This window comes from Corylus avellana, chromosome 2 (genome assembly GCF_965113065.1).
Source record: "Corylus avellana chromosome 2, dhCorAvel1.hap1.2, whole genome shotgun sequence".
In the NCBI taxonomy this organism is placed as follows: Eukaryota; Viridiplantae; Streptophyta; class Magnoliopsida; order Fagales; family Betulaceae; genus Corylus; species Corylus avellana.
The window spans coordinates 35,449,033-35,472,901 of NC_142491.1; the positions used below are offsets into that span (position 1 = coordinate 35,449,033).

Here is a 23,869-nt window from a genome sequence, read left to right on the forward strand (position 1 = left end):
AAATTTTATCTGGCGAGCTTGTCACGATATTCTTCCTACTCGTGATAATCTGTGCAAAAGGAAGATAGTAAGTGAGCCCCTTTGTCATGTCTGTGGTATAGAAGTGGAAACCGGGTTTCATATATTATGACAATGCCCATCCGCAATGGATGTTTGGAGTCTGGGCAATGTTAAGTTTCAAAAGTGCTATTATACCTTAGAGGAAATACAACAATTCGTGGGCTTGCTAGACGCATTTGGCTGAGGAGAAATGATGTGGTGCACGATGGGAATTTTTCCCATCCATTTTGAGATTTTGCAAAAGACCTTGAGGGCCATTGACGAGTTCCAAGCGATTCATGAGAAGAGGGAGGAACAACCCAATGGCCCTGTGCAGCAAAATATTGCTCGGTGGATAGCTCCAAGTACAAGCTGGTTGAAGGCTAATTGGGATGCAGCTCTGGATAATTTAAATGGTCGAACATGATTTGGGGTGGTAGTACGTGATTCCAATGGAACTATGACAGTGGCGCAGTGCTCATATTGTCAAGGTCTCCTTGTACCGTCGGCATTAGAGGTTTCGGCGGCATTAATGGCAGTCAAGCTGTGTAGGGCTTTGAGTGACACACAAGTCCATTTGGAGGGCAATGCAAAGGTGGTGGTCGATGCAATAAACTCCTTGGGTCTTGAGCAGAGCAGGTTGGGTCATGTTGTGGAGGACGTGTCACGTGCGTGCGTGTTGAGGTGCAGGCTTTATCTCCAAGGCAATTTACATTTGTGAAGAGGGATGGAAACCATGTAACCCATACTCTTTCCAAATTTGCAGCTGAATATGCTTTGGATCAAACTTGGCGTGATGAAACGCCTGATTGTATCAGGGACACCATTTTTCTGGAGCAAACTGCTCTAGGCATTTGATTATCAATGAAAAGTCTATCACTATTCTTCAATATATATACCCTATATATATATAAACTGCACCGTTTGGCTTCTAATATATATATATATATATATATATATATTAGAAGCCAAACGGTGCCCTTTTCTTAGATACGCAACCACATCCCCACGCGCGATCCATGAATAGAACCATCCGAGAACCAAGCAATAAACACGTTTTCTGATCCCCGTCTAGCTAAGGTAGCTCAAAAAGGACCAAAGGGAACAATTTGATTAATTTCATTCCAAAGGCAGAAAAAAAAAAAGAAAAAAAAAAAAGAAAGGAAGGAAAATAAATAAATAAATAAAACCCAAAGACCAAAAACACAGCCCTGTCTCTGCTGTTGTGCGCATCGAAGACAAAAACAAAGCGAGCAAACTGAGAATTCGATTCCGGTTTCAACGGCCAATAAGAGTCGGCACTGATCGTCTCGATCAATCTACGCCGTCTGATCCCGGTACCCGATCGTAAAAATTTAAGGATTATCAAAATCAGTAATTTTTATTGATATATTCGTCGAAATTTCAATGAGGGTTTGTGATCGGGTGGGGTTAGAGTCTGGTTTGGGAGCTTTGGATTGTGGGTTTTGGTGGGTTTTGTGAGGGATTTGGTGATGTTGGACTTCAGGGAAGGAGGTGTGTGAGGGGGTTAGGGTTTTGGGGTTAGGGCTAGGGTTAGGGTTAGGGTTAGGGTTTGGTGGTTTCGGTGGGATGGTGGGGATGGAAGAGAACGCTGAGCTCGAGGAAGGTGAGGCTAGCTATTACGGGGATGATGAAGACAAGATCATTGACCCTGACATCTCTCTCTCTTACATCGTAAGGGCTTCTTTGTGTTTCATTGGACAATTGTTTGATTATTTTTTTGTTTTTGGGTTTAATTGATTTTGGTTGAGAAGAAATTGAATTTAGTTTATTTGGAATCTGTTGGTCTGAGATTCAAATTGTGTTATGGTGTTTGTGTTTTGAATGGTATAAGGGAAAGTAACAAAAGTAACAGTTTGTTTTACAAGAAATCATAGGAAATAAAGGAAGTTGAATGTTTGAATCCCTAGCTTCTGCTCTTTGGGAATCGAAGACCAAAATAAGAAAAGGAGTGTTCATCACTCGGGAAGTGAAGTGACATGAAAAAAGAAATATAGGTTCTATCAAGAAATATAGGTTCCTATTTTTGAGGAATTTTTTTTCTATCTATAAATTTTATATTTTCCCCATTGTTCATTAACCTCGTGGAGCATAATGGAAGAGCTTTTGCAAACTGCCAGTAAAGTTTAAATTTGATATTTCCACCTCTAGAAACTCTGTAGATGCTTTTTACAAACTTGTGTTAAGTGCAGATTTATTCATAGTCGTTACAAGAGTATACAGTAAATTTATTGTAACCTTGTAGAGAACTCAATGATATTAGGCTATATCTCTAGAAATCCCAATGATATTAGGCTATATATATCTGTAGAAATCTGGTGATGAGAGTTTTGCACGGAGCCAACTATGTTTACTACTTTGGCAGATTGTTAACCTGTTCTGGCTTGAGAAATATCTGAGGGATCTAAACAAAACATTCAATCCCCCAATAAAATTTGAAAAATTGCTTTAGTTAATTATATCATCTTTTGTGCGCTGAAAGAATGAGTAATCGAAGGTTGGTTAAATCCATTCCCTTGCTCTCTCAACTACCAAGTTGACCATTAGTGCAAAATTTCCTTTAAACTTGTAAAAGAATTTTGGAATCTCATGAAAGTTTTTAACTGTGAGCAACTTGGACATCACTTTCTTTTTGGTGTCTATTTGGATGAATATCTGAAAACAGTATGCCAAAGGTATTTTGTAGAATAAATTCTTGAAAATAAACTTTTCCTGAAATGCTGCTAACTTGGCCTTTTGTTTTTTGATAAGTATTGACTTGGCCTATTTTAGATCATTCTGGACATGTCATAGATAAATTTCTTTGATATTTGTTCTAGCTTGTGTATAAATGACACTAGTAAGAGTTTAAAAAGTTTCTTTTTTCATAAAGGATGAGAAGATCCGAAGTGTTCTCGGCCATTTTCAAAAAGATTTTGAAGGAGGGGTTTCTGCCGAGAATTTGGGTAAGTGACCTGCTGTGGGAGTTGTGGAGCAGAGAGACTCTTTTGTGCATTTAAAATAATAATATGGGAATTCGATGATTTTTGCAGGGGCAAAATTTGGTGGCTATGGCTCCTTTTTACCTACCTATGAACGCTCTCCTTCTATTTGGTCTCGTCCAAAGACTCCACCAAAAAACTACAATGCACCCAGATCTCCTAACAATATCCCCATCGAGGTATAAGAATCTCTTTTAACTGTTTGGTCGTTTGGTATGAAACAGATATATATTGCTGACATCTTGTCAGCTTGGGGAAGTCTAGTTTTCTTGAGTACTGTGGGTTATGTTACCATACAGGGTGCCTCTCAGAATTTTAAAGCTCCCTCGAATAAAGCCCCATCTTTGAGGCTCGGGACTGCTACCTGTAGTGCCCATCCATTGCATAATTCAAGAGTTGCTTCTGCAGATGTTTCCATCAAACAAAATCAAGTTGCTGAGAAGAGTCCCTTGAAAGATGAAAGTTCCAACAGATCAGGCAATCTGACTGACCAAAGAACACTGAAGGTTCGAATAAAAGTGGGTTGTGATAACTTGGCAAGGAAGAATGCAGCAATTTATAGTGGTCTTGGACTTGATGACTCCCCAAATTCATCACTGGGGAACAGCCCGGCGGAAAGTGGAGGGATGTCACCCATATCTGGAGAGATGACTGATATGTCTCCCACTGGCATCATTCAGGTAATGGTTTGTTCTGCATTTTCTGTGTATTCTGTTCTTTGCCGTTGATGAAACTAAAATGATCTGCTTATATTTGATGGTGTTTATTTACATGTTAAAACAGGCTATGACTTCCTTCCCCATCCCTGGGGGTGTACTGATATCACCTATTCATGACAGTCTGCTTTGCTTGGTGAAGAAGGACAAACTTAGTGTCAGTAAACCCATGCCACCCCTCAATGGTCGTCAAGAACACTCAGCCATTTTAGTAGATGAGTTAGCTTCAATGATGGGAAATAGGAAAGTGTTGAAGGAAAAGAAAGCGAAATTAGTGGCGAAAAGTGAAAGGCAGTTCGAAGTGAAGCATGAAAATGGTACATATTTTGAGGATGACATGTCCTTCCAAACGAAGAAAATTTCAGTAAATGAAACCACTGGAGGCAAGGAATTTTTGCCCGGTGACTTGAAAAGCATGCATGTTTCCAAGTCAGAAAGTGATGTTCGTGGGTCTCTCAAAGTAGCTGGTGGGGGATCTGAAGTTTTTAGGGAGGGTTATAAGGATGGTGGAAAGGTTCGATTACGTTCCTCTGAATTAGTGAAAGAGGAAGCTTCTGAGTCAATATCTGGTGAGGACTGTAGCAAGAATGAGAAAGGAAACCCAAGTAGTTTAGTGCAAAATGTCCATGGAAACAGAGTGCTAAATCCCCACAGGGATGTTTTAATTGACCGTAATGATGATGGCAATTGTCATAAAATTTCTGCCTCCTTACAGGGTTACTCTGATGGGTCAAAATGTAAGGAAGATCTAAATCCTCAAAAAGAGAAGGTTGGTTGGAAAACTGAAGATGATGAAACTAGTGTTCCTTTTAAGACAGAAGGGCTGTCACTTGAACGCAAAAATAAGTCAAAGGGTGCACAAAGTAATGGCAAGTCAGTGCCTGTTTCAACAAAGGAAAGCCCAAGGTTTGGTGCAAGTGCAGATTTAACTAATAAAAAGAATGCTGGTTATCTTGTTGCTGACTGTAACAGTAAAAGTCAACGGATAAAGTCCCAGAAGGATGATAAAGGCAGAGATAATCAGAGAGATTCATTGTTGGCACCGAAGTTGGAACAGAAAGATAATCAAATGGATCCAGTGAGGAGGTCTTCTGGTGATAGGCCAAAGGATGCTAACCTTGATTCTTTTGGAATGCAACGGAATGCATTCTTGGATAAACAAAAGGGAAGGATAAGTGGTAAGAAGGTTGATGGGCAGGATATATCTGGGGCATCTATAAAAGATGCTTCAATTGTGCGTCCTATTACAGAAACTGGATTCACTTCTGAGATAGTGCCACCAATGGCAGCTCCTGTACTTATAGAAGAGGATTGGGTACAGTGTGACAGATGTCAGAAGTGGCGGCTTCTACCCTATGGTACAAAGCCAGAGCAACTCCCTGATAAATGGTTGTGTAGCATGCTAAATTGGCTGTAAGTTTGCTTTCTCCTTTTGGAGTTACACATAGCCTGATAAACCAATATGTTTAGTTACTTTGCTCCAAGTACTATGCTCTTTTCTCTTTACCAATGTATTCTGTGTGTGTGTGTGTGTGTATAAAAAGTGTACATATTATATATCAATGACTTCTCATTGTGCTATTCAATTTTTTTAACAGGCATGGTATGAACCACTGCAACATTAGTGAGGAGGAGACAACGAAAGCCCTCAATGCATTGTATCAATTACCAGTTTCTGAGAGTCAGAACAACTTACAAAATCATGTCAGTGGAACTGCATTGGGAGTATATTTAGGTGATGTCCAACATCTTGACCAGAATCACCAGAATGTCAGTGCCCAAGCCGCTGCTAATCGAGGAAAGAAAAAACATGGTTTAAAGGAAATAGCAAATGCTGGATCCCCAGATGGCCCCTTTCAGATCTCAAAGTCTACAAAGAACAAGCTACAAGAATCTACGAAAAGTAGGAGCATAAATGGCAAGAACCAGCGTCATGCAGAACTAAATCTGATGAAGAAATCTAGTTCTCAGCATTTGAGTAAGAAGGGCAACTTGGTTGTGGATAAAGACATGCTTAGTCAGAAAGATAAGCCAATTGATGGAGGTATGTATTTAAATGCGAACATAATTTCATGATTTTCTTATTCTTTCTTCTCCTTATAGATAGGAGTTGCTCTTGTATACTTTCTGTGTATTGGGTTGCGCTTTGCACTTTTTAAGGATATTTTGATTACTTATAAAATAAAATTTCATATGGCTGTCTGAATTTTTGGGAAAATAGGTAATTGTGTGTCTCTTTGTGCTCTTTTAGGGCATCAATTGTCTGCAGGTGATGTGAAACAAATAAAAATGAAAAGCAAGAGGGAAGCTGATGAATATGGAGGTGGGACCTCCAAGAAGTCCAAGACAGAGGATAAGTCCTATGCTGATAAACATCGGACCTCCAAAATGGACTCTGATAGGGGGCATATCAGTGCAATTACTGCTTTGCCAACTAAGGGAAGTGGGAAGGATATGCGGAAATATGATGAATATTGTTTATCTGAAGACACAAAGTTGGATGTAAGGGACAAGGTGCTAGTTTCTGTTAAGAAACTGGGAGACCAAGCTCAGGTCTTGTCAGATGGTGGATCCTTGGATATGAGAATGTGTAGTAAAAAGGATGTTTCTTTGAAGAAAAGGAAATTGGAGCTGGAGGATGACAAGAATGAAATAGCGACATTTCAAAATTCTGCTCATGATGGCAGCGTATATGAGAAAGAGGGAAGTAGTGAGAGTGGATTGAGGAAGGAAAAGAAGTTCAGGGTTTCAAAGATTCAGGTGAAAGAGTCCAACACTAATGATTCTGATGATAAGTCACACAAAAGAGGTAGGATGTCAGAAATTTTCTTATCAGGCATTAGAGATCATCCAAGTGATACTATGGAAGAAGTTGGGAGAAACGATAAGGAACAGCAACTCAGAAAACATAAAAAGAAGAATTCATCTCAACCGACTGTGGATGTTGCAGAATCATTAAGAAGGGATTTGGGGTCTGGACAGATTTCAGTGGCAGCCACTTCAAGCTCTTCAAAGGTTTCAGGATCCCGTAAAACTAGGGCCAACATTGAAGAACTGAAAGGTTCTCCAGTGGAATCAGTTTCCTCTTCTCCTTTGAGGACCTCTAATTTAGACAAGTTTACAGGGAAAGATGATGCTATGCATGGTGGTCTCTCTATGATGGGTGATTTCAGAAGATACTCTGATGGGGATAATACTGCCGAGATTAATCTGCCTGGGACAGTGATTCATCCTGAATCTCGTAAGTTTTCTGTGCTCGAGTATAGGGATGGAGATGCTAGTCATAAGTTCAGTGGTAAAGCCAAGCCTTCTTCTGAATTTGGGAATAGCCATATGCTTAATAGTCATGTTCGTATGGTAGAGCAAAATGCCCGGTTCCTCAATGATCTGCATGCTCCAGAACATGGTTATAATGAGGATGGGGTGAAGAAGAACCACCATGACAATTCAGTTCTACAGAAATCTGGTAAGAGTACAACTACACTATCTAAGGGCAAGAGCAGAAGTTCCACGTCCGAGTCTGATAGAGATAAAATGAAGGTTTCTGATCCAGTTAATGGTTATACAAAGAAGAGCCATAGGAATCATTCAGAGAGTGATCCTAATCATCGAGTTCCTGTTCATGAAACAACAGCTAATGCTAAACACGGTTTTCCTAAAAATCCAAGCACTAAGTTTGTCAAGGATGAGAAGAATCATGTTAGCAGTAGGGATCCTGTAGGACAATGGTCAAGTGAGACTCAAATGGAAATCAAGTTCAAACAAAAAGAGTATGATGGTTTGGATGTGAAATCATGCGCTCCATGTAGCAGAGATGTGAAGCTTGCCCCCCAGCTGAGCCTGATTCAGGATTTTGAGGGTGAAAATAAAGCTGATCCAACACAAATAGAGCCAAGAAATGGGAAATCAAAGTTGTTTTCACTTTCTGATGGTGAAAGTAAACTAGAAACAGTATCCCAGGGTTGTGGACCTGTACTAGGACGTCAGAAAGGAGATATGTTTGATGGATGTCCTATTGATGCACCTGGTGATGTGTCGAAGGCATTAAAACATTCCGGGAATGTTAATTACAATGGAATTAGCCACAGCATGGGTCATCTTGTGCCTGATAGACAAGGGGTCAGAGATCTCAATGCTTCAAGTCCTGTGAGAGTGATCTCCTCCAGCCAGACTGCTACTAACACCCTGAAAGAAGCCAAAGATCTTAGAGACACTGCAGATCGTCTTAAGGTTCCTTTATTGCCCTTGATAATTGTTTACTTTTTGTTTCTATGCTTGATATTTTGTGTGTACGTTATTTTAACTCCTGGTATGGTTTCAATATCTTTCATAGAGCTCTTGCTTTGGTTTTGAAAGTAATGAGGCTTACTTCCAAGCTGCCTTGAAATTTCTTCATGGAGCTTCACTTCTAGAAACTTGCAGTAGTGAGAATGGCAGACACGGGGAGATGAATCAAATTCAAGCGTATGGCACTGCAGCTAAACTTTGCGAGTAAGTGAAACATGAAAGTTGTGACAAAAAACTTTGCTTCTCGACTTTCTTATTTCCTTCTTTTTTCCCCACTGCACATTAGGAGTCCAATGCAATTAGACTGTCTCAAAAATTTGCTCTCTCATGTGATTTAGCTTGTTCCTATGTGAAATTGGGTTTTATAAGTGATTTTAAGGAAGCTTCAAATTGATGAGTTCTTTTAGGGTGATAGCACAAATGTGATTAGCGCTTTCCTTTACCATTACAAATGGTATCAGAACCACCTAGTAATGCCATGTGGTACTATTAGCACCACATGACGTGGCCTTGACGAGGACGTCAGGGGTTTGGGAGGGAGGGAGAGTTTGTAATACCCCAATCCTATATTGGGAAGATGAGTAGTCCATATATAGTGAGTGGTTTGTAAAGACATTCATGGATGTTAAGTCTCACATTGCTTACTTAATAGGTGAAATTAGGTTTATAAGTAATTCTAGGAAAGTTAGGGGTCATTGCATACTCTGAGCCAAGCCAATCCTGTTTCTGAGCTGGGACACAACAACCTATTATTTGGCTTGTCTTGGTTCACTCATGTGTTAGACAGTGACTGTTATGGTTCCAACAGTCGGGGCTTGGTGATTAATTTCGAATGACTGACCTTAATAATAGCTTAATTATGTGTCATTAGCTCTTAGAGCTGGTTGCTTTAAGCAGTTTTCTTTTTCTTCCCTTTTTGAGTGTTTACTGTAAAGAAAGATGGTGCAATGCAATAATATGTGTGATCTGTACTCTGCTATTCTTAAGGTCTAATTTCTGCATAACTCTGCCCTGTATGTGGCTATTTGCTGAACTTTATATTTCGACAGACTATGTGCCCTTGAATATGAAACACGCCAAGAGATGGCTGCTGCTGCTTTGGCCTACAAATGCTTGGAGGTGGCATACATGAGGGTGGTTTATTGTAAACATTCTAGTATGAGCAGAGATCGGCATGAGTTGCAAGCAACTTTACAAGTGGTTCCTCAAGGTAATAGAAGTAGGTCATGGTGCAGCTATAAATTTTCTACTTCTTTTGAAGTTGTCTACAGTTCCTTGTTTAGATGATGTCTACTTATTCTGTTGTGGTGAAGTGGAAATTTTCTTATTCCCCCAAAAAATGTCGATTTTCTTATTTTAAATGTTGAGCACTTCTACGGTCCAGTGTAAAAGATATAATTAGATTGAATATATTCAAGGGTAACTGGCTCAAGTGTAAAGATGCATTTTTGTTTCTGAAAGTGATGTAAATTAATGATGTAACTGTCGTTCTTAAATTATTTGTTTAGGTGAATCTCCATCATCTTCTGCTTCAGATGTTGATAACTTAAATAATCAAGCACCAGTTGATAAGGGTAATTTATCGAAGGGTACTGGTTCTCATGTTGCTGGAAGCCAAGTCATTCTTGCTCGAAACCGCCCAAATTTTGTTCGGCTGCTTGACTTCGTAAGCTCATTTAATCTTAGAAATGTATTTATTGTTTCGTCAAGGGTATTTTTTATGGCTTTAGTCATCATTTGTTCGGGAGTCTTGATTTCTTAGAACATATTATGATAATGGAGAGGGTATCATAATGGAGATAACATTGGAACACAAGGAGTCTATAATGGATTGAAGTGTTGGAAAGGTGAATGAGAATTGGCCTGCACTTGCCATGTGGTATAGGACAATGAGGATTGTGTGAATGGAGGTTCGGAGTTTAAACAACCCTTTTATTGCATAAAAGGTTTTGGCGTAGGCTGGTCATGTTTTTGAAACTTCAGGAGTAATTGTTATATCATCCAAATCTTTTAGTTGGATTTTCTGTATATGCAGATCTAATTCTTGAAAATCCAATTTATGCAGTCTATGACTCTGTTGTAGTAGACTTGTAGTACCCTTGTATTATCTTTTTTGAAAAATTAAGGATGGTTTGCGTTAAGCTTGTTGGATGTCTCACCTTGGACAATAGACTTGATCTCTTCTGGGCTGGTGGACATATCTTGTCTCTTATGCTATGCTTGGAATGGAAGGGTAAAAACTACTGCTTGATTGTTTTGCAGACACAGGATGTAAATTTTGCAATGGAGGCCTCTAGAAAATCCCATAATGCTTTTGCCGCTGCTAATGTAATCCTCGAAGAGGAACAAAATAAGGATTGTATTACTTCTGCTAAGAGGGTCATTGATTTCAGCTTCCAGGATGTAGAGGAGCTAGTACGGCTGGTTCGGCTTGCAATGGAGGCGATAAGTCGTTCAGGCTTCGGTGGGGCTAGAGACTAAGTAACCCTGTATATATAATTTTTTTTCTTTCCAGTTTTGTTTCCACTAGTGGGCAGGCATCAAGAAAAGAAAAGGAAAAAAGATGCCTACAGAGACCTGCCCTTGGAAACCTGCAAAGTGGCAGGTCACCGACAGTTCGTTGCCCCTCTGTACATGTGTACAAATTGAGATTGATTAGCAAATTTTGTGTTGTATTTTTGAATGTTGAGCTAGTTCTTAGATAAGGGCAAGGCATGTCACCCCTAAGTTTCATGGATGGGGGGAAGAGGCATGGAATTCTTACTTGTTCGGCAACAGAATTCTGAGGTTATGTATTAGTTCAGTTCTATATATTTTTTTGGCTCCATGAATTCGGAGCTTGAGGGAAAAAAAGAGAAGATATTTACAGATTGGAAATCATTTAGGCAATCATTTTGAGGAGGTTGAATACTGATATAGTGATGACTAGTCAATTTTCTGTCAAGGACTTCTCGTTTCTTTAGCATTTACTGATCTTTGATGGAATGGAAATCCAAGTTTTGTGGAAGGTCACCTTTATTATTTGTAGAATTTTCAAGCTTGAGCTTTTGTTTTAAATGACCCTGCCAGCTTTCCTGTTGAAGAAACAACTCAAATGTGTGGGTATGTAACATTTCATTTCATAATGGCATTATCTGAGGAGCTCCTTTTTTAGTCTTTTCTTTTCGGTTTATAATGTAAAGGTTAATTCTTTGTAGGTTTTACATTTAGAGCTTCACCATTGTTTCTGTTGGGGATCTAATTAGTAGCCACATGTGAATTAATTTCCGCGACCAAGGTTTGCAAAATTCTAATATATTATTATTGTAAGATTTATTTGAGTTTTTACTTATGATTACTCAGTTGCCTTGTACATTACTAGCAGGGGTCGTCTTGTCTTTGGATAAATTGGGCAAATTGATGATTGGATATGGACACAAAGTTTGCAGTTCTTGTTAGCGGTTGTGCTGTTTAGATATGTAAGAGGTAAAGCTAGTCAAGGTATATTTTTCTTCTTCGTATTAAATGTGGCATTTCTCTTTGGGATTGAAGCAATTTAGGTTACCCCGTGGAATGATTTAAAGGTATTTTTCCCCTCATAGTTTTGTGCTTTTCAGTTGGGATATAGTCTGTTATTTGTTTTCAATTAGTTTCCCATTGGTCTTGATACTTATCTCATTTTTATTTTTAAATTAATCTTCATGCAAGGAAATCTATTCTTCATTCTCTGAAGTGTTTTTCTCACTTAATATTCAGTTTTAATTGAACCTGAATATCATGTAGTTGCAACTGAGTTTTTTCATCTGGAAAATAAGTTTACAGGCTTTATTTTTCATCATGATCATAACAGCTCAATTAAGTTTCAGTGACTTCAGTTTTTGTACAAAATGACGTTTCAACTTGAGTTATGTGTTGTGCTTTTATGATCATTATCATCATAGTTTTTGATTTTGTTAAAGTTACAGTTTATACGACTATCAAGTTTAGGAAATCATATATTGGGATGATTATCAAGTTTAGAACATTACATACTGGGATATGTCAACTATATTTGGATACTGTTTTTTACCTATTTATGTCTATAGTGACTGCAAGCAAGCGTCATATTGTTTGTGGCTAACATAAAGAAAATATTCATCTTATTTAACACACATGAATTTGGAAGACATATAACTTTGCAAGTTTTTAGTGTCTGGAGATAGCAAATATAACACTTACAAAGAAACTATATATTGGCAGGCATCGTTACATTGCAAGTTCTATGATTAAGGAGATGGGAGATGTTCCTGTCATTACATTGCGAGTTCCATGATTAAGGAGATAGGAAATGGAACACTGATGTGGCAGGATAAGAGCGGGTTATACACTGTCTATTTTATTTTCTTTGTCTTCCTAGAAAAACAGAAATATCTTGAGCTTACATTTTTATCCCATGATAACTGTGCTTCTGCTCTTCCCTCACTAGTGACTTCTAATTCTTGTCTCATAAATGCTCTCTCTCTCTCTCTCAAGTTGATTATATTTTGTTATGAAAATTCTTTTCTTAATTACAACCAATTTTTTCAGTAATACAGAAGTAGTAACTCTGGGAATTTGGTGAGATGGTCGTCAGTTTCTGCTTGTCTTTGTTGTTGGTCTTTTCTATATGAGAAATGCTAGGAGTACTAACTCTTTTTTACTAACAGGAACTTACTAAATTGATGTGTAACTCATTCATCGAAGAAAAACAAAACAATTAATTAAGAGAAATGTAACAATGAGTGAGCTACACATCAGTTTAGTAAGCTTCTCTTAGTAGAAGAGTTAGTACTCTTAATATTTCTCTTTCTATATTCAGACCAGCAAGTATCTGGAATATGAGAGGTGGTCATTCAATATCTTATATTTTTGTTAACAGTCTAGACACTGTTTCACATCAGAATTTTGGGAGGTGACAGAAGCATTGCTGGTTTATTTATTTATTTATTCATTCTTGTTCTTGGAGACGAAGGAGATCATGTTCTATGTTCATCTTAGAATTAAATATTGTGAATATTTCCTGTGGTGATGGGTAACGTTAATGCTTCCCTGGTAGCTGGTAGTTGAGCAGAATCTGTGTGATGAATATGATTGCTTAACAAGCAGGATGTTGGTTTAGGTAGGTGAAATGGGTGCAATTGAGTTGATGGCAACCGGCTGCAAGCGCTGATGAATGGCATTCACATCGGCTCTTTTCCTATTTCTTTCGATTTTTTGTTTTCTTCCCAAAGTTATGTATTATTCTTTCAAGTATAGATTGTAATAAGGGCACAGTTGATGTTCATTGCTGTTCTCAGAATGCTCTGCACAAAAACACATTGTTCTTATTCTTCAGATAATAAAAGAATCAGGTTTTCTGGCCGCTATTATTATTATTCTTATTATTTTTCCTATTATGGTACTGAATGGGTTATATGCTACAAGGCTTGTGATGTAAGAGCATTTTCGCAATGTTATGCATTTTAGCTGATTAAAAAGCACAATTTTTTACTGTACATGCTACATTTTTAATGCAAACTTAAAACTGTTTTTTTTTTTTTTTTTTTTTTTTTTTTTTTTTTTTTAACTTCATTCTTTATTTTCTTTAAATATTATTTCTCAATTATTTTCTTATTGTTTTCTAGGGAAACTTAACTTTACCCTCCTGAATTGCCATGACTTTTGTAATGTCTCATAAAGTTCAATTTATCTTAATTTAGTGTATTAATTTTTTAATTGTTTGCAATCTCACCATTTCCTTACACCCATTTGTTTTAAGAAAAAATAAGAAGGAAAAAAAATTGCAAAGATTAAGACGGTCTGAATTTAACAGTATTTTCAAAATTATTCATTTTTGTCTCACTCTTTGAAAAATAAATTTAAATATTATTTCTAGAAAAAAAGGGGTGGTGTATTTTTGGATTTTTTTTTTTTTAATTTAATTTAACGGAAAATTTTAACGGAGATATGACATTGAAAAAAATTAAAAGTTTGATACACTAAATTGAGAGGTTTTGCACTTTAGGGAGTATTGCAAAAATGGTAACAATTCAAGGGACAAGTGAAGTTTTCCCTTATTTTTGACAAGTGAAGTTTCCCCTTATTTTCTTAAACCACCGAGAAAGAAGAGAAAGAAATAACTGCAACAAAAATATAAAGAAGAGAGAAATGATTAAAAAAATAACATATAAGCTATAGTGCTTTTTAGAAGGAGAAAACAAGTTGTGATTTGTTTCATATTAGCTAAGAGAATAACTTTTATAAGGTTTTGGCACAAATTAGGAATTTTGTGCCCTCTAATAAGAGTATGACAAATCAGAGTGGAGCAGCATAACAAAAATAAGCAAAAACACATTTTTTTCTTTTTTCACGAAGGCCTCATATACGTTAAAACAAAAGGTCTTCTAGAATAAACTTTTCCTATTCATCATACTTAGACCCACTGCTAGCCACTAGACTCGCCGGCAGTCAGCCGAGACCTACCAGAGATGAGGCCGGCCAGCCCAGATCACACCGGAGACGATGCTGGCCTGTATGGGTTATTGGGGTCCTGTTGAAATCTTACCTAATACAAAGCTTGAGACTTGATTTTTTTGGTGTAAACAATTTAAAAGTTGTTTTTTTTTTCCTAATTAAATAATTTAAAAGTTTACTTGAATTCCCGAAGTAATTAGAAGTCCATAATTAAAGAAACTTAAAATTGGAGAAAGGAAAAAACAGAGTAGAAAGAGCCGACTTTGCTGCACTTTATGGTCACGCTGAGAGAGAGAGAGAGAGAGAGAGCTGAGTTTGTAGAATTTGGTTAATTCTCATCTTTTTGGGGGCTTTTCCCACTATTGTAAAGGTTTCCAATGTGTTACAATAGACTTTCAGAATATAACAATAGTAATTTAAATTATGTGATAATTGGGTGATCATTACCAGAAATCTCTGCAACTGCAAGACCCATTTTTAAAATGATGAAATCTGTTCACATCTCTCACAACAAAATCCCTCTCAACAATATCACTAATAAGTTTGAAAGCCTCATGACAGTCCCTACACATTCTCAAGTTCTTCATCACTCTGATTGTTATTCCTTTAGGTATGTTTATCAATCCAAAAGCCAAGGCCAATCTCTCACTGTGCAGACCCACAGTTTGTTCTTTGGCCTCCTCTTCCACATCGAAAAACACCAAACCTACACTCCCTCCCACATACCCTCTTTCCTTCATTCTCTCCTCCAAGTCTCTCAACAAACTCGCCACTTCACTCCCCTGTGGACATGAAGCTGCATCTCCAGCATAGAACACATAAGTTGAATCCTTAATCTCAACCCAACTACAGCCTGGTTCCTTATAGACTCCGGTACGCTTCATTTCAGACCGTACGCTATGAACATTCTCCCACTCCCCAGCCAACGCATAAGTGTTTGATAATGTAACATATGCCCCTGCCACTTGTTGATTGGACTCTATTAGCCGCTTGCTGGCTTCAACTGCAACATCTACCCTACCATGAACCCTACTGGCTGAAAGAAGTGTACCCCACAACAAAGCCCCTCCATCAGATTCTACATTGATAGATTTTGCTAATCGGAAGGCCTTGTCAAGACAACCGGTTCGGCCAAGCATATCAACGACGCATGTATAGTGCCTGGCATCTGGCATTATCCCATACTTCACATACATGGATTTCAACTGTCCAAGGCCTTCACCAACGAGCCCTGAGTGGCTGCAAGCATGTAAGACCCCAACAAAGGTGACATCGTTGGGCTTTATTCTTCTATCACTCATTTCTTTGAAGAGATTGAGGGAAAGCCTCCCAAGTCCGTACTTCGCAGCACCTACAATCATTGAAGTATAGGAAATTACAGAAGGATTTGAAATCCTCCTGAAGACCTTGTCTGAATAACTAATAGACCCGCATTTGGCATACATGTCCACAAGTGCACTTGCAACCACAGCATTTGAATCATGTCCACGACGAACCACTGCCCCATGCGTGACTTTTCCAGAAACTAGTCTACCCAAGCTTGCGCAAGCGCTGATTACACTAGCCAACATGAAATGATTTGGACGGTCCAATGTCAAGCCACTAAATTCTCTGAAAATTTGGAGTGCGTCGTGGCCTCGTGCATTCTGGGCATATGCGGTGATCATTGAAGTCCAAGAAACAACATTCCTACAACGCATCAAGTCAAAAACCCGTCGAGCTTCATCAACATCATTGCATTTCCCATACATATCAACAAGTGAAGAACAAACAACAAGATTTGATTGGAAACCGAATATTTCGACATGCGTATGAATTCTTCTACCTACTTCAAGATCAGCAAGGATCGAACAAGCATTAATCACAGTAGCAAACGTGAAATCATTAGGCAAGACTGAACTCCAGGGCATTTTCCCAAACAGCCAAAGAGCCATTTTGGGTTCACCTGAATCGACGTACCCCGCCATAAGCGAAGTCCACGACACCACATTGGGTTCAGGCATTTCATTGAACAACTGGTGCGCATCCTTGATTTCTTGGAGTCTAACATAGCAATTGATCAAATGGTTGGTGGCGAACGTGTCGTTTAAGAAACCGGACTTCAAAACGTTGGAGTGCGCTAAGGTTGCGGAAATGAAATCGTTACAATTTTGAAGCTGTTGAATGAAATAAGCTTTGGTATGAAAACTTGACCGTTTGTGTTGGCGGGAAAGAGATTGAGAGGTAAGGGCAAAAAGGAGATTCAGCGGCCTCTTCATCATCGGCCATAAAACACTATTAAACTGTTCTTGCCCTGTGTCTATTCTTACTCCCCCCCTGCTTCAAAATTATAAAATTAGTTATTCATCAATTCTAAAGCTGTCTATAGGATTATAAAATAACAACCACAAAAATTCTAACCCTAATTTAATTGATTTGGGCCAAGCCCATTATTAAATTACACAATAACACAACTCTTAAAATTTAGGGTTAACTACACTTAAACCCTATGAACTGTCAGTCATTTTTAAAAAGCCAAAACTACCATTTATTACAATTAAACCCATTCGTTAGCTAATTTAGGGTTAAATACACTTAAACCTTATGAACTGTCGGTCATTTTTAAAAAGCCCAAACTACCATTTATTACAATTAAACCCATTCGTTAGCCTTGGCCATTAGGTTGGATGGAAAAGTTGTCACTAAAACACGTAAATAAAATAATTCGATATAGATGATGGTAAAAATAGACAAAGCACATGGAGGCTTATAGACATTTGACACCAAAAAAAAAAAATGTGGTAAAGTTTACAGGTAAAAGTTTAAAAACACCATATTCGAGGTATTGTGTTTGAATATAGCTAAATCAAGTTCAAATGAGGAGAAATCTCCGCATGCTACTTAGTTGGGTTGATCGTGTTCGAACATAATGACATCTCTAGGGGTGGGCAAATTAACTGCCTACCGATTACCGATCGCCTACTGACGATCGAACTGAAATTAACCGTCAGCCAACTTTTGTGATTCAAAAATCGGTATGAATTTTTTATACCGACATCGGTTCGATTCAGTTAATCGGTATAAAATTATTTTTATCGGTTAATTGAACCGAACCAAACTAAACCAACGTCAGTATAAAAAATCCATAGTAGGCCTTTGTTAAAGCTTGTAACCAATTTGTGAACATTTAAAACCATGAGAACAGAAAGAATTTTTTACTGAAAATATATGTTAGAAAAGTGTTACACTCGTTAAAGCTTTTTATCTTCGTTAAAGCTCCAGGCCTGTAAAAAAAGTTGTTATTTGGGCTCCCAAGATTGATCTTAGCCAAAAAAAAACATGTTCAATAAATTATTTTAGGCTTGTTAGCCAAACAAAAAAAACTATTTTGGACCCCAAAACAACCAATTTTTGGCCCATTTAAAAATATCATTAGCTCAATTAAAAAGGTCCACAGTTAACTGATTAAACGACCGAAATTAACCGAAATTTTCGAAATACTTTCTTATCGAAATGCTATTGGTGAATTAATTGATTTAATTGACAATTTCGATTGATCGACCGATAATGACTTTTCTGAACCGAATCGATACCCACCCCTAGGCTTCTCCACGTGCCATAGCATGCTGGAGCGATAAGTTAAGATTAATGGAATAGCGATTTCACATGTGTGAGTTATATGAGATTTGATGCGCATTTAATGTGAACTAACATATCACATTTGAACTCAGTGAAATCGTGTTTGAACAGGATCATTTTTAACAATTTCTATTTAGGGGCGAAGGGAGGGGGGTCGAGAGGGATCAAATGCCCCCGTCAACCTCCAAAAATTTTTCTTACCGTGGTAAAATATTTCTTGGATGCCTTGGTTGCCCACCCTTAGCCGTATATCAGGAGCAATCGACACTCACTCATCAAACATAAGGGGGAAACGACTCATACAGTGTTGGGATGTCTGGAAATTTTTCTGCAACAATTTCAGTGTTTATGGCTTTTAGGTTTAGGCTCTATGAAAAGGGTTCCTTAATTAACATCGTTTAAATAAAATTTTGTTGCTGAACTATTTGTGGACCACTGCAGCTTCTTTCTTATAACAAGTCAATCGGTCAATGGGCTTAATGCATCAATGGGCCACTGCCTTATCTTTTTTCTTTTAACACATGAGAGACCAAACTCCAAATACTTTCCAAAAGTCCAAACCTATTAAACTCTTATAGCAGCAGATCACAACATGATTACAAAAGAAGAAAAAAAGCCCAAGTATAGTTCAGACCAACTGCTTTTAACATTTTGAGGAAAAAGTCTACATACCCTCCTTAAACTATCTCTCATTTGACATTGTTTCCTCTAAACTTTTAATTGTGACAATGTTCCCCTCTAAACTATCAAAAATTGTTAATGTTTCTCCCAATGACGAAACTACCATAGTAAAGTAAAAACAAAAATACTAAAACTTCTAGAAAAAACCTAAAACTAAAAAAAATAAAAATAAAAAAAATTCCAAGGGTTGGCCAAATTTAAAAATTAAAAAAAAAAATCTTTTATTTTTTTTATTTTTATTTTTTATAAAAATTGAAAATTTTCGGTTTTTTATTTTTTATTTTCGTTTTATAATTTTTTTAAAATAAAAATTATCGTTTAAAAAAAATTCGTTTTATAAAACAAAATTAAAAAAATCGGTTTTTAAATAAAAATATCCGTTAAATAGATCGTTTAAAAAAATTCGATTAAAAAAAAATCGTTTATATATATATATATATATATATATATATATATATATATATTTATTTTAAAAAGAAAACCGTTTATTTTTAAATCTTTCTTTTTTAAATTAAAATTTTCGTTTTATTTTTTTCAAAATTAAATACTATTTTATTATTATTTTTTTCAAATTTATAGGAGTATTTTTGTCTTATTGAAAAATCTATAAGGGCATTTTTATTTTTTTCCTATCCTTGGGAGGGACATTAACAATATTTTGGTAGTTTGGGAGGGGCATTGTCACATTTTTATCTTTTTTTTTAGCTTTGGGGGGAACATTGTCAATTTGGTAGTAGTTTGAGGGGGTACATGAATTTTACCCAAAATTTTGAAATAACTTTTTATATTTAGATTGTTCAATTAATTTTTTTTTTGGTATGAATATATATTTTTTGTTACATGTTTAAATTGTATGAAATATATAATTGTATTGCCTAATATTATGAAGATCACCAATGATTTGAAAAAAGTGATTTTTAAAAGTGTAGTTAAACGTTTGACAAAATTACAGTTTAACCTTTAAAATTATACATTTCAAAAAAGCACCTACTTACCTGTAATTTGAAAACACATATAAGTATTGTATTTGACTTTCCTATCATCTACAAATAAATTTACATGATCATTGTAGAGTCTTTAGAAAATAATACTCATATTCGTATACAATAATCAATATGATTCTAATATGATATATTAGAATCTAAACCCCATAGGCATCAATTTCCATTGAACTTATGAAAGTTTAGGGTTAATTAACACTTTAAATATAATTAACCCATCCAATTAGCAATCCTAGTATTCACATACCAAAATCCCTAATTTAATTCATACTATATAAATTAGGGTTTGTCTATAATAGTGAAATTGAAGCTTTCAACCCATTAATCTAACAACCCAGAGCTTAAATTATGCATAGAAATCCACTACACACAAAAGTCCCAAGTTAATTTTAGGAATTTAGCTTCTTACTAAAATTTCCCAAAATTCGGACCTAATAAAAAATTCTTCAAATCAATATGATTTCAAACTTGAAATTCAATAGGTAGAACACAAACTCAAAGAGAAACTAGAGATTTCAACAATATAGCAAAATCCCCAAAATTTCATGCATGAACCCTAATTTTCGGACCTAACCCAAAGTCTCACAAATCCTCACAATTTTTAGCTTCTAATCTCACAAGTATAACGAAATTTACAAGAAAATTGTAAGTATTTTACCTATATCCGAAAAATGTCACTCTAGATTTAATGAAGATGAGAGCAAATGGGTAATTTTTTTTTTTTTTGTGGGCAAGGCCAGATGGGTAGTTTTCTTTTTTTTTTTTTATTATGTAAAAAAAATTTTAGGAGGAATTGGGGGATCAGGACCCCTGGCACTTCTTAGAAAATTACCCATGGACTTTTTCTGAAATCCTGACCATTGATTTCCATCCAACAGCTACCAACCCACCACGTGTCCCATCTAATATAAAATAATAAAATATTATTTAAAATTTTAAAATAAATATAAAATAATTTATTAAAAAATATAATGGGGCGGTTCAGCCACCCCATTCTTCCCCTAGGGGGTGGCCAGCTCAGCCCAGGGGGTGGTTCGGCCACCCCCAAAAGCCGGTTGGGGGTGGCTGACGCCACCCCCATGGCCACAGGGGGTGGCCAAACCACCCCCTAGGGCCATGCGCCACCCCTAAAAGCCGGTTGGGGGTGGTTCGGCCACCCCCTAGGTCCAAACCCATAAATCAAAGTTTATGGGTTTGGCCCTAGGGGGTGGCCGAACCACCCCCTAGGGCCATGGAGCCACCCCCAAAAGCCGGTTGGAGGTGGCCGAACCATCCCCTGGGGCCATGGGGGTGGCGTCGGCCACCCCCAACCGGCCTTTGGGGGTGGTCAACGCCACCCCCTAGGCTAAGCTGGGGTGGCCGGCCACCCCCTACGGGGAGAATGGGATGGTCGAACCACCCCATTGTATTTTTTAATAAATTATTTTATTATTTTATTTTATATTTATATTTATTTTTAAATTTTAAATAATATTTTATTATTTTATATTAGATGGGACATATGGCAGGTTGGTCGCTGTTGGATGGAAATCAATGGCCAGAATTTTAGAAAAAAATTCATGGGCAATTTTCTAAGAAGTGCCGGAGATCTTGATCCAGAATTGGGAGGGGCCTGCTCCACTCCAATTTTTTGGAGAAGGGCTGATGGCCTTTAAATAAATAAATAAATTTATTTATTTATTTTTATTTTTTTGGAGGGATTGGGGGAGGCCAGGGCCATCCCCTTTCCCCTCCTAAACCCAGTAAAATTCTAGTTCATGCATTCATGTTTGAATCTTCAAAAACACATCTTAAGCATGTTATTAGTTGAATAACTCCTAGAATTCTAATATATATAATTCCTCCAAAATATGTTGAATAATCAAAGAAACATTTTTTTTAACTAACAATAAACATCAACAAGATTGAAATAAGATGAATATACCTTATTGGAAAAATTCCAGCAAGTAAGAACTTCATTAAACACATAAAACAATGTCCAGTAAACATTTTTAAGCAATATATAATTGTAAATATAACACCCTAACATGTTTCTAGGCATCACACATTGCAAACGACATGTTAGGATTTCAGAACAATTGTAGAAACAAAATTATTAGAAGATTTTTTTTTTTTAAAAAAAAAAATCATTAATTGATAAAGAAAAACTCAATTTGATTTCTCGAATAAAATACCATTAAACATTCTAAGACTATAATTTTAAGGAAATAATCTCTGGTCAATCTAAAAGTTCACGTGTTGTCACATTATAGTAGAAATTTGGATAGGCTTTTTTGCTTTTATTTATTTATTTATTTTTGTTTTGCTTTATGTAAGATAAGAGAGAAAAAGAGGACCACCGGCCTCAAAAGGCACATGACTTTATTTTATCAAGACGTGCATAGGGGGGCTTTCCGACACTACTTTGACTATCCAATCCTCATCCTTTTTATTTATTTATATATTTTGTTATATAGTTAATCATGAATATAAATATAATTGTTCGGTGCACTATGTGCTATTTAAACTGCAAAAAATGTATTAGTCCAGTGGCATTGAGAGTTTTACAAAAAATTAATCACTTCATGTGGTAAGTAAAAAAGAATAAATTTGTCCATACGGTTAGAAAAATTGACAAAGTCCATTAATGTGTTAAGTAGGGATAGTCGAGCCATTCCCGTTGCCAAATGGAAAAATAAAAATAAAATTGAAGGTGGCCAAAGCACCCCATTCGTCATGGGGTGGTTTGGCAATTCCATTTGATTGGCTTAATTCATGCTGATGTGACACATTAATGGATTCGGTCAACTTAGAACCTATATGGGATTGTGTTAGCTAGCGAGAATAAAAAGTACTTTTAATACATACATGAAAAGTTGTACCAAATAAAAAGTGGTAGAAAAAAAAAATATATACAAAAGTACTTCTAAAAAGCTTAAAATTGAAGCTGTTTTTGACTTTAAAAACTTTACTTCCCAACACAATCCTAAGCATACTCTTAATTTTCTAAGAATAATGACTAATTTGTTCTTTTTTTTCTTGCCTCAAGAAGCGATTAATCACTTTTTAAAACTCGTCAAACTATTTGTTAAAATCCCTTTAAATTAATTGGTCCAATGGCATTGAGAAAACGATGAAAAACTAGTGTGGGGATTTCAAATATTCTAGAATTGACATTGATTGAGATGGAGTGTAGTTTTGGATAAAGAAAAGAAAAAAGGGGTTTAGTTTAGACAAGTAGCATGTGCATGGTGAATAGTAAGATTACATTTTGTCCAAAATGCAATGCATATAGTGATGGTGCATTCTGCCCCAATTCTCCAACACATTTTTCCATATTGGACTTCACTTTACCCCCCACGCTTCTTGAAAGGAAAAGGGATTTTTTTACTTTCCAAGATTCTCAAGGACGATTTTCCTATTTCTCTTTGGAGACACCTTTCTATTTCATGTGAGGACTACTCCACAAGACCACATGCATATCTTATCATCCAAAATATCACTTTCATCCTTCCATTTACATTATTTCTGGGTTATTATATATATATATATATATATATATATATAACAATTTTTAAGAGGTTTAACCGATAACGGTTCTTAGAAATTTTCTGACCATTGTTAGGGAGAGAAACACCAAACTACGTGCTTGATAAAATATCCTAAGAATATATTGTAGATTTTCCTTTAACATTTTATGTGGGTGACACTTTCTCTGGCAGTAGGGCTAAGTGGGGGCTCAGTAGCACTATTCATACACAAATAATATATATAGCAGCATATTAGAGTTTTTTGTTTTTTTGTTTTTGGTTTTCCCTGAAGGATCTAGAGAGATACAAAATAGACGGTCTTAGAAAGCGTGGACCCTTAAAAGTAAGGGGAACGGTAGACAAAAGCATGATGACAGCAACACTAGATCTGGTCTGCAGAGATGGAGACAATGAAATGGCCCCTACTTCTACCACTCACATAAGTCTGCAGCAAGGGACAATTATCAGTACCACTACTGCTAGATTGCCAGCTCTTTATGTAATAAACAAATGAAAAAGAATCACACGTTCTTTCATAGAGATGAAAATGTCACACAAGTCACATA

The 23,869-nt window shown here is 36.6% G+C and overlaps 2 protein-coding genes across 8 annotated transcripts; one reads left to right on the plus strand and one right to left on the minus strand.

The window, feature by feature from the left end:
• Positions 1-1,152: 1,152 nt before the first annotated feature.
• Positions 1,153-13,416, plus strand: LOC132168012 (cysteine-tryptophan domain-containing zinc finger protein 7). 7 transcript variants are annotated; one of them, XR_009438742.2, is made up of 13 exons: positions 1,153-1,734; positions 2,933-3,005; positions 3,093-3,220; positions 3,341-3,721; positions 3,825-5,170; positions 5,356-5,801; positions 6,009-7,987; positions 8,091-8,248; positions 9,094-9,254; positions 9,553-9,710; positions 11,242-11,321; positions 11,409-11,524; positions 12,263-13,416. XR_009438742.2 is itself a non-coding variant. In XM_059579078.2 (12 exons), the coding sequence occupies exons 1-11, from the start codon at positions 1,630-1,632 to the stop codon at positions 11,287-11,289; spliced, it is 4,983 nt and encodes a 1,660-aa protein (XP_059435061.2). In that variant the 5' UTR covers positions 1,153-1,629; the 3' UTR covers positions 11,290-11,321; positions 11,406-13,416. The 7 variants fall into 7 exon arrangements, 3 of the variants coding, with proteins under 3 accessions (XP_059435061.2, XP_059435060.2, XP_059435059.2); XR_009438744.2 differs by having other exon boundaries at positions 13,161-13,416; XR_009438743.2 differs by having other exon boundaries at positions 11,409-11,509.
• A 1,521-nt stretch (positions 13,417-14,937) lies between these two features.
• Positions 14,938-16,797, minus strand: LOC132167521 (Tetratricopeptide repeat (TPR)-like superfamily protein). The gene has a single exon (XM_059578522.2). It carries the CDS (start codon positions 16,753-16,755, stop codon positions 14,938-14,940), a length of 1,818 nt encoding a protein of 605 aa, XP_059434505.1. The 5' UTR covers positions 16,756-16,797.
• Between the last annotated feature and the right edge of the window lie 7,072 nt (positions 16,798-23,869).